The following is a 15811-nucleotide window of genomic DNA, read 5'->3' on the forward strand; positions in this document are numbered from 1 at the left end:
TACGATAATTCAAAATCATATTAGTTTGACCAGTCATTTGCTTTACTTGCAGTCACATTTTTATGTTGCGACAGTGGAAGCATTTACGCAAGATCTTGACTAGATTATAACAAGTGAGCGTGACGTCGGTAGCCTCGACTGCAAGTGCCATCCCACCCTGAGCTCACTGCAGTAGTTATTTGAAAGATTGTGTTACACAAATAAAAGCTAGTGTATATTTTATTTAAAGTAAAGTTTGATTTAAAAACAAGATGCGGCCGTAATTACAATCAATAACTCTTGCCAATATACGTTTACCCACACACAATAAGAGATTATATCGTCACAAGGTGACGAGTCCACTAGCTTAAAGTAGAAAAATATTGACAGTTGACAAGTTAAAAATATATTGTATCCTAATTCTTACCCTAATTGCCATCAATAAAATTCATTCACCTAATCATCAGTTATTCAATTCTTCTTGGTTCTTGTATACATGTCTTTTTTGTCAAACTTTTGAATGCTCTGAATCCGCAGACATGAGCGGTGTCCCCCGCCCGGAGACCATCTAACCGACAGTTTAACATGTAACTTCAATAAAGGTTGTCAGTGCAAATGGCGATTGGCAAATGGCAGTTCTACGACCGAAAGTAACCATGCATTTTGAAGAATATGGATAAATCAAAACAATTATCCATTAAAGGTTACCAGTGCTTGGCACTGACATTACTGGACTTTATTTAACACCTTTTATTTTACGAATAATTTGCACTGACAACCTTTTGTGAAATAGGTGTATGTATACACAGGTTATTAAGAAAGTATGTGATGAAGGAAACTACTCCGGAGAGGGTAGGAGTAGCTGAGGGAGTACACAGGCGGTGATATTACTTGTAAAAGGTTTAGGATTCGACTATTTGGAAGTTAAGAGTACTCCTAGCTACTCAGCTAGCAATTTGTTTAATTCATCTTGTGGAGAAATGGAAGGTATAGTGAGTATGGATGGAAGGTATGTACCGTGTATTGTTGATGGAATGTATACGTACAGTGTATCTACACAATACTCTCGTAAAGATACACTTTCTTGGTTGTCTTCGTGAGCCCGATAACATCTCCAGTCATCTCCGTAAAAACCTTTGGAGCCTTCCATATCAAAGGGCGTAGCCCATTGAGAATCACGAATATAAGGCCCAGGGCATCCCCTAGAACAGCCATCCATAGATCCACGTGACCCAATAATGCCACAACCATCAGCGCTAACTTCAGGACGACTGAGAGAGCGATATTCTGAGTGATGATTGTACGGCAGAATTTCCCGAGACTCACAAGCTCCGGTATCTTGGCTAGATTATTACTCATGAGAGTGACGTCAGCAGCCTCGACTGCAAGTGCCGTCCCACCCGCGCCCATAGCTATCCCAAGATCCGCCGCGGCCAGGGCAGGCCCATCATTCACACCGTCTCCGACCATTCCAACGCTGACGCGGCCGACGTTCCGACGACGTACGCAACAGAAATGTGGACTCTCGGAGCGGATCTGGGTTAGTTCGGCGTCGTTGTTAAGCCCTTGTCTGTTCTTTATCCACTCAAGTTTGTCGCTGGGTTTCATTTCTGCTGTGCATTCGTCCAGGCCCAGGCTCTCCTTCACGGCCGCGGCTGTCCGCGCATTATCGCCGGTTATCATAGAGGTTTGGATCCCATGATGACGTAACCAATCTAAGGCGTCGATGGTGTTTGGTCGGATGGAGTCGGCCAGTGCAACCATGAGCTGCACCTTTGAGTTAACGCTCACGAATACCACGGTCTTGCTCTCGTTGGACCACTGGATGTACTTATCCGTCATCGAACTTCCCAGCTTCTCCCCACACTGGTCCGTCACCAGCGAGTGATTACCTACTAGCACTTTCTTCCCTTCGACGATCCCAGAGATACCTTTGCCTTCGTGCAGCTTGAACTTCTTTACTTCAGGGATACTGAACACGTTCGACTTGACCATAGAGCCGACGCAGCCGGAGAATTCATTCACGATGGCTGCGGCAATGGGGTGGCTCGATTTGCTCTCGATCCCCGCAGCTAGACGCAGCACCTCGCGCTCATTCACTCCATAGACACTTTCCATATCCGTCACCTGAAATTTTCCTTCGGTCAGAGTTCCCGTTTTGTCAAAGGCAAGTACCTCAAGCTTGGCCAGCGTCTCGAGATGCTCGCCTTTCTTGATCAATGAGCCTCTCCGAGCAGCCGCAGTGATGCTACAAACGACAGCAATAGGGGAGGTCATCACAAGCGCGCAGGGGCAGGCAACGACGAGAAGGACTAGGGCCTTGTGACCCCATTCGTGTAAGTCCTGCTGGTAAGTGCCGACTCCAGCCACGCCTAAAATTGCAGGAATAGCTATGACCAAGGCTGACGTTACCACTACTAAGGGTGTGTAATACTTGGCGAAATGGTTGATAATTTGTTCAGTTCTTGTCGAACTTGACTGCGCCTCCTGTACCATTTCGGCCACTCGGGAAACCGTCGAGTTTGATGAGTCCGTCGTTGTCTTGATCTCGAGGTAGCCGTTCTGATCGACCGTTCCACTGAAGACCTTTGAGTCCACCTTCTTTTCAACGGGTAGGCATTCACCGGTGATAGAGCTCTCGTCTACCGAAGCCCGGCCTTTCACCACGATGCCATCAAGTGGGATCAGGTCACCTGGTCTGACTGCGATGAGGGTGCCTATCACCACGGTGTCGATATTGACTACCTCGCCCGTTTCCACCAGAACCGCAACTTGGGGTCTCTTCAGCATCAGACGGGAAATGGTCCGTTGGACCTTATGCAAGGAATACTCCTCGATGGCGTCAGCCAATGCGAATACATAGACCACGGTTGCACCCTCGACCCAATCAGACAACGCGGCCGTCCCAATTATAGCTATCAACATCAGGACATTTATATCAACGCGTAGGTTTTTCATAGAGATGAATGCGCGCTTGAGTATTGGTATCGAGCCAAACAGAATTTCCGCTATAGCCACCCACATGAACCACTTGGTCTTCAAAAATAGTCCCACGACTGCAACGATGAAGAGCACGGTCTGTATGGCGATATAAACAAGGAGGAGCTTGATACGAAGGGGTATAACGTGTTTTTCTACCCCGTGGTGATTTCCTGTTTCCATGACAGTTGCACCAAGGTGGACCTTATTCAGACTGTCTAAGAGTGTCCGGACGGACACTATTTCCAGGTCATGTCGGACATGCGCCACTCGTCCAATCATATTCACGGCCACGTTGATGACTCCGTCAATAGGGGCCAAGACGTCCTTCACTAGTTGTGCCTCCATAGCGCAGCAGATGTTTTGGACTCGTAATTTGGTGGTGGCTATCCCGGTCTGTTGGGGGGAGTCTTCGTCAAGAACTGATGCGTTGCTAGGTATCCCTAGCGACGGGACGCTTGAACTAATTAGCAGCTTACGAGTTTCGTCAGCAATTACCTCATCACAACATTCTTCCTCAGATGAGCAGCACGATGGCTCCGCATTTTTCCCCTCTGATGAGCAGCAATCCTGGATTGTTTCTTTTGAGTCACAACAAGAATTTAAGAGAGCCTCTTTATCACCCTTCTCTGTGCAGCAATACCCCTTGCCCTTTCTCTTAATGGAGCAACAAGCCTCGTTCCCAGCTGATACTTCTAGATTTTCCTTTTCAGAGCAACACGCTTTTACTCTTTTCTTGGAAGAAGAACAAGACTTAGACGGGTCTCTGTCGCCTCCTTCCTCGCATGATTTTCCTTCAGCTAATACGCTTTTTAAAGTTTTATTCGAGCAACAATCGCTGACATCCTTTGCTGTTGTGGTAACTTGATCGGTTTCTTTAGGGGGGATAGAGCATGATTTTCCTTCAGCTAACAAACTATTTAACTTTTTATTCAAGCAACAATCGCTGACATCCTTCGCTGTTGTGGTAACTTGATCGGTTTCTTTAGGGGGTAAAGAGCATGATTTCCCTTCAGCTAACACACTCTTTAAATTTTTATTCGAGCAACAATCGCTGACATCCTTCGCTGTTGTGGTAACTTGATCGGTTTCTTTGGCGGGAACAGACGCAATACCTTCCTTAAAACACGACTTCTTAACAGATAAGCAGGGGAGTTTTTCATCTTCTGAAATCAAACTCTGGTGTTCTCCAGAATTGCAACACTTCGCTTTTCTTTGATCATTCATCGAACAAGGGATCTTAACGTTACCTTCCGATGACTTGTTCTCCCTACAAGAGGTCGTCGCCTGCTTTTTTGCGTCACCACAATCATCTTTCTCTTCTTTCTTGGAAGTGCAACAAAGCTTGCCGTTCTCCTGTACAGGCCATTCTAGGCTGTCTCTTCTGCAAATTATCTCCTCCTTGTTTAAACTTTTGGCTTTAGAGTTACAGCAACCGCCATTTGGCACAACATCTTTAGAGTCACCGCAATGTGCCACAGCATCTTGTCTGTCACCCACATTGGCGCTCATCTTTATTTCTTCTAGAATCACAAAGGTTCAGTTACTTATGAAAACAAACACACAAAATAAAAGGAACATAATAAATTGTACAGAGTAAACTTAGGGTGGGGGGGGGGGGGGGGGTATTGTCACCACCACCACCCTCACCCCCCATGACAACTATTGTGTGTTCCAATAAGGCAATGATTTGGGAGATTAATTTTCTTGGATTAGTGTCAGAATTACAACTAAAGTATTTTTTTCTCTCAAAAGGGGAGTGGGTGGTTGAAAAACCTCTCCCCTAGATGCACTTATGGTTAGGGTACGTTGAGGTTAAATTAGCGGTTGTCAGGGTTAGGCTGATGGTTAGGTAAGGGTCATTATTTATCGAGAGGGGGGGGGGGGGGGGGTTGCTAAGTTTGATTTTTTTCTGGTTCAAAAATTTCAACTCTCCCCAAATCTAAAGCACAAAAATGGTGACGTTTTCCCAAAAAGGATAGCAAAAATTAAGGCCCTCAGAAAGAAAAGCTAAAATTATTGTGTGTGTGGTACTGTCTTAGACATGCCAATAAAGGGGCGACGGAGCAGGCCTAAAACACCACCAATTTTGAAATTACAGACTTTTAGGAGGCTAAGAAATTGATCAGAATACCTGTTAAAAAAATAAGGCTCTCCCCTAAACCCTGTATCAAAATTTGAGGCCCTCCCCCAAATTGACGCTCAAAAAATCGCAACCCACCCCCAAGACATAGCAGCCCCCCGCTGCTCCCTTATAGTAGTAGGGTTAAGGTTAAGGTAAGCAGCTTGTCAACATCTTCTTTGCCTTGTGTAGCAGCTTCATTTCAAGGTTTGTTCCCATTTTTTCCACAAAACACATTATCTTGTTCAATAAGAAACTAAAATATATGCAGAGAAGTTGTTCATTGATTAGTACTAGTTCAAACTGTGTTATTTGCAACAATTATTTCCAAGTGTTTGATAGATAATATTTTTTTTTGCTCCACAAATCATTGTAAAAGTTTATGGACAAATCTCTAGATCTCACGAGGGTGAAAAATTGCACTGTGCAAGGGAATAATTTTTTTAATAGAAAATAGGCAAAATGTTGATATTCTACTGAATAATTTTTTCAGAAGCAATAGCCGCTTAAAATGCAGGAGATTTGGTGAACAATGCAGAAGAACAGGAAAAGGTAAAAAAGTAAAAAATCTTATGACTCCCACCTGAATGCAGGAGTGGAAACAGGTATGGAGCGGACAAATCTTGAGTTATCCAAAATTGTGGCTGACAAAGGGGAAAACAATTTGCCTATTTTCTATTAAAATAATAGTTCCCTTGAAAAGTGAAATTTTTCACCCTCGTGAGATCTAGAGATTTGTCTGCTCTGTGATTTTATTAGCTAATCAGTGTATCTAAAAATGTCCTGATTCAGGAAAATGCATTGATACCTATTAAATACCAGTGGGAAAGTTGATCGCCCTACTTGAGCCCCTGATTGTGTTTACATTTATTATTTTAGTAAGATTATTTTATTACTTTGAGAGTTACGGGTAATTTCTGTATCTTCCCCATGCTCACATTCCAGGCATTCACAGCTGATTTGAGGCAGATCCTCCGGGCAGCACTCACAGTGGAACTCGCGGCACATGATAATGCGATTATGACCTACAGATTAGTAAAGTATTCTTTGGTAAACAAGGGCACGGTTAGGTGGGAGGGGGGGGGGGGGGAGGGCAATAGCAGATCCAGGAATTTAAATAGGGTGGCTCAACTTTATAATTACTTGGAAATTACACAAAGTCATCCAGTCCTGAATTGTCAACTCCTAAAAACAAGTATATCATTTTTCTTAAATGGAACTACTCCTGGATCTGCTACTTGAGAGGGGTTATCATGCGATATATCAGACAGATATTACAGCTGCACCAAAACTTGTCTTGCTAACAGAGGCTTTTTCCTTTGTTTATCTGTGTTGTATTTGTATTCATGGTTTTGGCTATTCAAGCAGTTCTGGTTCCTTTTGGACAACACAAAAACACACATCAGCTGTGGTAAAAACAAAGAGGAAGAAGAGCTCTGATAGCTGGGTAATTAAAAGTCGCTAATAAGAAAAACCAACATGGGAGAAGAAAAGCATGCAGAATAGCAGTACTATATAATGTACATGATTTTTAAGGCAGGGCAGGGGGGGAGTGGTGTGGTGTAGTTACCTGTTCTGCTTCTGTTGCTAATTATGGATACCTAACAGAATCACTGTTTCAGTAAACAGTCTGTAGTCGATTCTCTATTACACAATCAGACCGTAAATAAGTATAATAAGTATGCTCTTTGGTATTTCAGTTTTGTCAGGGATTGTATTTAGGTTTTGAATAACTAGGTGCTGGTAATAGTGTGTGTCCATTTAGAAATATTTGACACATGCTAAGAAGCAGAAAGGCAAAAAATAAAAATGAAAATAATTAAAAACAGACATTCATTCTCTCATTTGATACCTATGAGCAATACAGGTCACGATATATTTATTCATCATGCAGCCTATATGAACATTATATCCTAAGTATTAATAGTAAATATTATTATAGTAGATATTTTGCTGTTAGTTGGATTTGGTATGGTATTCCTGGGCATTCGACTCTTAAAGTTTTTTTTAATTTAACAAAACGGTGATGAGCAAAACACAAAAGTATCTTGTTTAAAAACCAATATATACTTAGCAGGCATTAGAAATGAACTTTGAACCTCAGTTCCATTTTTTCACATCAAAAATGGATTTCTGACAGATGTTAAAGAAATCATCAAAATATTTACAGAACATAATCTTAAAATAACCTAGGTCGGCAAGATAATTTTGTGTTATTAATACCCTATATTAAAAAATCTTACTTCTATCTTGAGTTATGGTTATCATTTCCAATTTGTGAATTTTTTATCAGGAAAGTTTGCATTGAAGTCTACTGTAAAAAAGTCTAATTAGCATTCAGTTCTCAGAGAAAAAGGCTTCCCAGCAAATAAGGAATCTTATTTGTACACAGTAATACGTCATTTTATTTGTGAGTAAAGTTTGTATTGCTGTCAACTGGCCGCTGAGAATGTCTTAAGCCACTCAGTTCTCTGGGAAAAAGCCTATCCATAAGTTATGAATAGTGAATTAGGAATTTAATTTGAATAACAGTAATGTGTCATCGTATTTGTAAGGAAACTTTGTATTGCAGTCAACTGATCGATTGAGAAAAGTCTAATGGCATTCAGTTATCTGGGGAAAAGGACACTTTATAAGTGATGAATAACAATGTAGGAAAATAATTTGTACATTGTAATGTTTCATTGTATTATTGAAGGGTGTTATTACTGGTATACACACAATTATAAGAATTGTAAAAATTTTAAAAAGCAGACCCTAGTTTTCTAATGAGACAAATTAAATCTGGATCGTTCTATTTTCAACCCAGACATTTGTGACTGCCCCAGGTCGAGTGCAAAAGAATAAAAGTGAACGCCATAGGAACTTTCCGTATCACAAAAGCTTATCGGCTTATAACTTATCCAGTTATAAGCTTAAAAAAACACAGGAAGCCCAGGCTCATGGCGAGTATAGAAGGTTTATTACAGCGAAATGAGCTTGTTATAGACCTTGTTAGTTGCTTACAAGACGCTAGAACTTTTTTTTTTTTTATTCAAAAGAAAGATCCTCGCCAACCAAACGGCAAAACGGGGTTGAGTAGCCGCTTAAAAGGCATAGCTGGATAGACCGGTATGTGTGCTATAATTTTGCGAGGTTTATTTTGCCATTGGAGGCTTGATTTAGAAATGATCGGTCAATTTGTGGATCACGTTTGAATTTGGAGGCTGGGGCTGTAAACTCGCGGCACCAGAGTCGCTGTGAGCCTGGACCTGAGATACAATTGCAAGAAGTTCATCTGACTTAATTCATGCACTGAGCAAAAGTTGAAGCAATTAATATAGTATTATTTTTTATCAGGCCTTAACACTCGACCGGGAGGTGCTTTGCAACGAAGAATATAAGCCAAGGTCACTCATCCACAGAGATGGCAACACACAAGTGTTCCATCATCATTTCGAAATCATTTAGCAGCACTTACAGGAAAAAAAACAGAAGCCAAAAAATTGCCCATTTGTTTAAAGTGTGAGATAAACAAAAATGCACTATTGAATAACTTACCTTACGATTGCGTATTTCCTTGATTAGTGTCTTGCGCAAAGGTATCAGGCGCTCGCCATGACTAGACGTACTTGTTCTTTCCCAATAAACAACTATGTAACAAGAATCGAACACATGATCACCTCACAAAATGGACGGGCCAAAAAAAAAAAAGATCCCATAAAAGGCAATGATACCCAAATATGGATAGATCTTAGCCAAATATGGAACTATCACCGGAAAGACGCGAGATTCAATGACGTCACATATTTTTTTTTTCGCTGGTCGAACGTCACACACATTTTACTCGAGAGCGTCCAAACACTCGCTAAATATCTCGGTGAAATCTTCTTGTTTAGTTCTAAACCTTGTCTGACCTTGTGTTTTATCTATCCTGAGCTGAAGGTTGACAAACGTACGCAAAAATGTCGCTAGAGGATCCTTTCTTCGTCGTGAGAGAGTAAGTGAAATTTTCCTTTTAAATTTGCGATGTTTAAGTTATACCAAACACGTCTATTTTTTCGTTTTTTTTTAATTTATCATATGGTGTAACATTCCAGGACCTTAAGATTGTCAGTTAGATGTAGTGAACTTTATATTTTGTCTCTTTTAATTTGCCCATGATTATCGGTATGCTAGGTTTAAGAATACTTCTCTCTTTACGAAATTTGTAAAGAAACTAGAAAGCTGTCATTGTGCTAACCTAGACAACAAACCAAATATTTTGGGCTTAATCCTGGCTGTTGGTTGACCCAACTATTCAGTCAATAGCTCAGCTGGCCGAGCCGTGCGCCGAGAATAAAGAATTTTTGTGTCGATCGTGGTGTTGACAACATCTACGAGTTCAGCATAGACGTTTTTAAAACAAATTCACACCTTTACAAATGTCTTGCCACCAAAAGAAATAAAGCCCATTCCGACCAACAGGTTGTGGTATTTAAAATCCTTCCCCTCATAACCAGTCGAACATGTGTAAATTCAGACTGCTGGTATTATAAGAATTGAGGAAATGCTCCAGAAAATGCCCTTTTTATTTGTCGAACCATTTATTCTGAATAAAACCATTCAGCATAGTTTCCTAGGTTTGACCACCCGCGCCAAAATGGACCTTTGGGTAAAGAACGGTTCCTTGAAGTTTTCGAGCCATTTATCATGGGGAAAAGTTACATAATGCTTGTCTCTTCAGATGTAAAATTTGCCCTAAGGGAAGGGGGGGGGGGGGGGGGTCTGTCCATAATAGGGTAGAAAAATTCTACTAACCCCTTATGGGTTTTTAAAAAAAATTCCACTTTTGCTATGCCTTATTCATGTTCATGCTAATGGAACATCACATCCTTATGATAACTGGACATAAATTTAATATTGCTTTGGTTGTGGACTAGAAAAAGATTGATTTATTAACAGAACATTATTTGTGCATTAGTTATATCTGATTTAGGGTTATAATTTTCTGTGAATATACTTTTCTTTTGCAATATCTGGGGATGAAATAGGTGTTCACCACACCTCTTTAGGGTTAACACTTTTCTGGAGAAGCGTGTGAGTTTTTATGCTTTTTGTGTGGAAAGCCCTCCCACCGGAACAGTTAGAGCCCTCCATCCTATACATGCATTCTGTATAACATCTTATTATCAATAAGACCTCTCCTTCTACTGTTACCGCCCTATTCATAACTATAAAACCACCCCAAATCACTTTTTCAAACAGTTAAATGGAAATTAGGGAATTCTCAGACATCACTCGAAAGCAACTTGGTGGTCTCTGTCTGCTATCTGTAGGAGCGCAACTCCTATGGTTTAAATAAAGTTGGAATGGTTTCAAGGGCTTTACAATGTTGATTTAGGATTTGAGTATAGGCATTGCATGAAATGGAAGCCAGTCCCTGACCATGAGAGAACACCAAAAGCAGCCTTAAAAAAAGCAGACAAAAAAATCTATGAAACTTGATCCTTATTTCCATTCTACTATATAAAAAAGAAATTCAGAGTGACCACATTATTGTGAATATGTAAAAATAGTTGGAGACATTTGCGATGAAAGCCATTGGGAGCCTTTAGAATAGCTTGAAACTAAATACCGATTTACTTGAAAGGCTGTCTAAAGCTTTGCCGATACTAGAAAATAGAGTCATTATTAAGCTGAAATGAGATAATGTCACCAGCATATCTCTGAAAACAGAGAAAGTAACTGATTTATAATTCTGTATTGATTCCAATAGTGCTCTCTGCAGTGTATAATGATGATGTGACCCTGTGGTTTATGTTTAAAGCCCATGGTTTCATATGCTATGAATCCTTGTGCAAATGAGATATTCATCTCAGTTTGTGAATTAAATCAGCTTGAATCACAATTCATTTCAATTCATCCTATAACTAAAACAGCTTAATAAAATTTTAAAAGTATCAAATATTACTGGGAAAGTTGTATTTTGAAAAATGATGCAAGTTACGAATAATCAAAACAAAAATAAAACAACATTCTTTCACAAGCTAGACCTACATGGACTTTAACCTGGCAACTCAAAATTCTTATATTTCCTGTCTTCATGCAAAATATCCCCTGACCTTAGAGAGACAAGGTATATTTTGTATTGACCTTCACTTGAAAAAATGATACAATGATTGTTGTTTTTTGTGTTTTTTTGTTTTGTTTACAAATTCCATTAGAGATAACAGTTCAACTGTGTCACCCTTTAGAGGGCAGTAATAAAATGTAAACAATTAAATGCTATTGAATGCTTTTCAACTTAACTTCAATTAGTTTGAATTTGATTTGTGACCCCCACATTGGAATTCCAATTGACAAAGTTTATAACATCTTCCACCAACCCTTAGATTGCTTCGAATTACACTATCATACCACAATGCCTTGACCAATAAGAACATACTGTAAAAAATGTACTTTTTTTCATATAAAAAAAAAATTATTGCATTATGTGATCCTTAAAAAAGTATTAGGTTCAGAAAATAATTAAAATATTTTTTTGGCTCCAAGCAGTTACTGAAAAGATAATGAGTGATCAGGTTTTGTTATTTTTCACCCTTTAAAAAGATATCCCAACATTATCACAGAAAACATACAATATGTTTGCTTTACTCCACAGTGAAGTGCAAAAGGCTGTGACCAATGTACAAGGCCTCTACACACGGTGGCAAGATCTACTAAATGATCCCAGGACAGTGGGAAAAGATGAATACAACTGGACAACAAATGAACTCAGAAATAACATCCGCAGTATCGAGTGGGACCTTGAGGACTTAGATGAAACAATTGGGATTGTTGAAGCCAATCCAAGAAAATTTAATATGGATCCCGCAGAGTTAAACACAAGAAAATCATTTGTTAAACAAACTAGGGACAGCATTAACTCCATCAAGGATCACATGAATAGCCCAGTGGCAAAAACCAAGGTGGAAAATTCATCAAGGGATGCATTGATGGGAGGAAAAAATAACAGACCCCAGGATAAATACTCGAGACTGGACCGTGAAATTGAAAGATCAAATCAGACTTTTATTGACGACCAGCAGCAACAACAGTCGGTAAGCGCTGTTCTTTTAAGTGAGCTACCTCGTAGTACTTTTCCCTTTAACTCTAAGTAGCCCTGGGGATAGGAGGAGGATGGAAAAATGATCTTGTTTTCTCGCTTTTTCAGTTATTGATGCAACAACAAGATGAACAACTAGAGATGGTTGGACACAGTGTTGGGGTTCTGAAAACCATGGGTAGAAAAATTGGAGATGAAGTTGATGAGCAAAATGTGTAAGTGTTTGCTGTTTGTACTCTGCTTGCCATGCAGCCTACCATTAATGCTGTTTTAGCGGCCAGCTTCCAATAAGCCCTGCTTTGAATTACCATCACTAAGGTGTAAAATATGAAATATGCACCTTGCTCAAATAAGCACCCTTCCCCTACCCCCTAGGTGTAAGGACGACCAATCACAAGAGTTGTTATTGAGCAATGAATAAGAGTACTACTCTGGTCTATTTCTTGAAGTTGTCCATGTTTTATTTCTTGCTGATCAATGCAACACAAGGCAAAGTGTATTTTGTTAAGGCCATACTCTTGTTTGATAAACTCCGCAAGGTTTTATGACATATATTTAATGTAACCTGCATTATTATTCCATTATTCCATTTCAGAATGTTGGATGATTTTGGTCACGAGTTAGAGATGACAGATTCTAAACTCAACCAAGTTGTGCTTAAAGTAGAAAAAGTGTTGAGATTATCTGATGGTAAGTGACCATGACATAATAGTTCCTTTGAACTCATTTCTCCATCCCACTCATTATATCAGAAGGTACTGTACTTGTCTTGAGAGCATCCTTTACTGATATTTCTTTTGACCTCATTCGTGGATCCCCCCTCATAATATGAGATGTTCCTTTTGGCCTCATTCCTCCAACCCCCCTCATTATATCAGATGGTTCTGTACTTTCCTTGAGAGCATCCTTTACTGATATTTTGTTATAACTCATTCCTCAATACCCCCTCATTATATCAGATGTTCCCTTGGCCTCATTCTCATTATATCAGATGGTACTGTACTTGTCTTGAGAGCATCCTTACCTGATATTGCTGTGACCTAATTTCTTCAACCCCCTCATTGTATCAGGTAGTTCTTGCCTTGAGTACATCCTTGATGCTTTCACTTTGTACTTTTTAAGTGTGTAGACTGCACTTCCACCTTCCACTCATTCTCTTGGCCCTTTAAGATTACATACATTGGATTGAGTGGTTTCTCACCTCCTTTGCAAATTTCATGTACACTCTTTATACTTTTAAACAGATTAACCATCATTCAATTATATCAATTATTTCTGTTTTTGTTTTTTCAGATAAGCGCCAGTGCTATGTTCTAGTTGGGCTGATAGTTCTTATGGCTATTGTTATTATCCTCTTTATATTTCTTTAAAGATGTTTTTCTAAATCAGCTAATTCCCTGGCTTCATACTGGGCTAACTGTGCTTGAAGTTCTGCCATGAGGACTGGGAAACTAAGTGCTTCTCTGTTGACCCAGTGACTAGGCTGATTCTTAGTTAGATTTTGCTCTGGGGGAAGGGGGTGAGGAAGTATTTTCTCCATGAGAATCCATTATTTTAGTACAGATTTACAACAATCAGATGTATAATTATAGTTGATTCTTCAATGTAAAGATTCAGTTTCTACACACTTATTGTTGAAGGACGGACATTAGAGTCATATTTTGGAAGGGGAGGGGGAGGGTTTTGTGCACAATAGCTTCCAAGGGTCTGAATGTCTTGCAATCTCATGTAGAGTTTGTTAATATTCATTCTTATTTTTAGGATGGTTTACCTTGATAATAAGAAAAAAAAAACATAATTTATTTTATATTTGGGATGGGATGGGGGGACATGTAAAAATCGCATACAAAGAACTATAACAGACCATGATGACCAGATGAAAAGGCATCAAAGGAAAGTTTTATTTTACAATGATTCAACAGTTTAAGTGACAGTGTTGTAAATACAGAATGGGAGATATCTATGTATAACGAAAGTGCGTAACAAAATCGTTAATAAATATGCGATGGATATATATATATATATATATATAGTGTTGGTTTGAGAAAAATACAAACTACATAGGTTTCCCTACAGGCCTGTTTCGTGGTTGCCCACTCATCAGGGGATTTAATGAGAATATTCCTACCATCGTATATATACTATTAACATTGAAATTTACATAATAATAGACTGATAGTTTTAGCTAAGGCGGTAAGAGGAACAATAGTGAGTTACATTAAATATGCGGGGCGAAAACTAACAGTGCGGAACGTGTGAAAAATTGATAGCGCGAAAATATAACGGTGACGGGATTAACAGTTCTAATTGTTTCGTAGCAGGGCTTTGTTTCTGTGGCGGCACGAGGACACGAGTTCATTGCGTTTATTTAGAGTTGATAGTTTGGGTTGGCAGATGATCGTCAGCTTTTCCTTGAGGCAGAGGTTGCAACGCTTAGTGGTACTGTTGTAGGCGGAGTGGGAAGAAAGAATGCGCCATGAAATAAAGTACTCAATCATGCTGTCCTTGAGAGTCCAGACGTGTTTGCTGAGTTCGGTGGAGTTTCTGTGTTTGGCGTGTCGGAATGATGCGGTGTGGTTTCTGTACCTGGTCTTGAAGCTGTTTTCAGTGAGCCCGACGTATGTTTCCGAGGTGTTGTTGTCTTTTCGAGTTACGGTAGCTTGGTAGATAACAGATGTCTGTAGGCAGTTTCCGTCTAAAGGGCAGGTGTCTTTCTGTCGGCAGTTGCATGTCTTGTTGTTGGTAGTGGTAGGGGCGGAGCTGGCGATCTCGGTAGCCGACGATGCGGTGATGATGCGCTTGTTGTGGTTGTCGATGATCTGTTTGGTGTTGTTCATGCAGCTGTAACTGATTTTGATGGTGTTTCTGTTGAAGATTTTACGGAGGTGGTTGTCTTTCGGGAAGTGCTTGTCTATCAGGGTGAGGAATCTGTGGCCGATGTTGGTGCTGGTGTTCTTGCTGAAGGGCGGGTTGTACCATAGGATGTTGTTGCGTTTGCGGGTTTTACGGTTGGTTACGGTGTTGGGTTCGTAGCGTAGCGTGTAGTTGTATCCGCTATCGTCGAGTGCTTTCTGGTAAGGTGGCGCGGTCTGGTCAAAGGAGGCTTGGTCTGAAGATAGGGCAGATAGGCGTCTGTTGATACCAGCAGGGATGTTCTTGATGATGGAGGGCGGGTGGTTGCTCTCACGGTGGACATATTGTAGCGAGGAGTTCGGCTTTGTATAAGGCTGGTGTGCATTACGTTTTAGGTCGAGGGTGACGTCTAGGAAATTGACAACTTGTTTGTTTGCCTCAATGGTGATTCGGAGTCCGTTGTTGTTGAAGATGCGGCATAGTTCCTTTTTTAGGTTTTCGGTGGCTCTGGGTGTGGCGTTGGTGATGGCTAGTCCGTCGTCGCGGTAGAGTCCTACGTTCATATTGAGGTCCTGAAGTTGGGAGAGAAGGAAGTTGCCTACAAGTTCACAGGTTTCTGCGCCATCGAAGCTCCCCATCGTAACATCAAATATCGTGTTGCCTTTCTTCTGCCAGGGTGTTTGGTTGTGGACCAGAAAGGAGCTCTTGGAGTGGGTTATGATCTCTTTTTCATCAGGGGTGATTTCGTCATAGTTGGAGGCGAAGTCGAGTGCTCTTGATAGTAGGTCTTGGCTGATAGATGGGTAGAATTC

At 40.4% G+C, this 15811-nt stretch overlaps 2 protein-coding genes across 6 annotated transcripts; one reads left to right on the forward strand and one right to left on the reverse strand.

Annotated features, from left to right (window-relative positions):
• Positions 1 to 201: 201 nt before the first annotated feature.
• LOC5515313 (probable cadmium-transporting ATPase) lies at positions 202 to 8764 on the reverse strand. Of its 5 annotated transcripts, none has more exons than XM_048731363.1 (3): positions 8621 to 8764; positions 6019 to 6105; positions 202 to 4481 (listed from the first exon to the last, which is right to left on the reverse strand). In XM_048731363.1, the coding sequence occupies exon 3, from the start codon at positions 4468 to 4470 to the stop codon at positions 1033 to 1035; it is 3438 nt and encodes a 1145-aa protein (XP_048587320.1). In that variant the 5' UTR covers positions 4471 to 4481; positions 6019 to 6105; positions 8621 to 8764; the 3' UTR covers positions 202 to 1032. The 5 variants fall into 5 exon arrangements, with proteins under 5 accessions (XP_048587320.1, XP_032240888.1, XP_048587321.1 ...); XM_032384997.2 differs by having other exon boundaries at positions 5977 to 6105; XM_048731364.1 differs by lacking the exon at positions 6019 to 6105 and having other exon boundaries at positions 202 to 4478.
• Positions 8765 to 8871: 107 nt separating this feature from the next.
• Positions 8872 to 14164, forward strand: LOC5515349 (syntaxin-6). Its single transcript, XM_032385040.2, has 5 exons — positions 8872 to 9059; positions 11703 to 12141; positions 12255 to 12361; positions 12742 to 12836; positions 13440 to 14164. Exons 1-5 carry the CDS (start codon positions 9025 to 9027, stop codon positions 13514 to 13516), a joined length of 753 nt encoding a protein of 250 aa, XP_032240931.1. The 5' UTR covers positions 8872 to 9024; the 3' UTR covers positions 13517 to 14164.
• Positions 14165 to 15811: the final 1647 nt, after the last annotated feature.

This window comes from Nematostella vectensis, chromosome 8, assembly GCF_932526225.1.
Source record: "Nematostella vectensis chromosome 8, jaNemVect1.1, whole genome shotgun sequence".
NCBI classification, from domain to species: Eukaryota; Metazoa; Cnidaria; class Anthozoa; order Actiniaria; family Edwardsiidae; genus Nematostella; species Nematostella vectensis.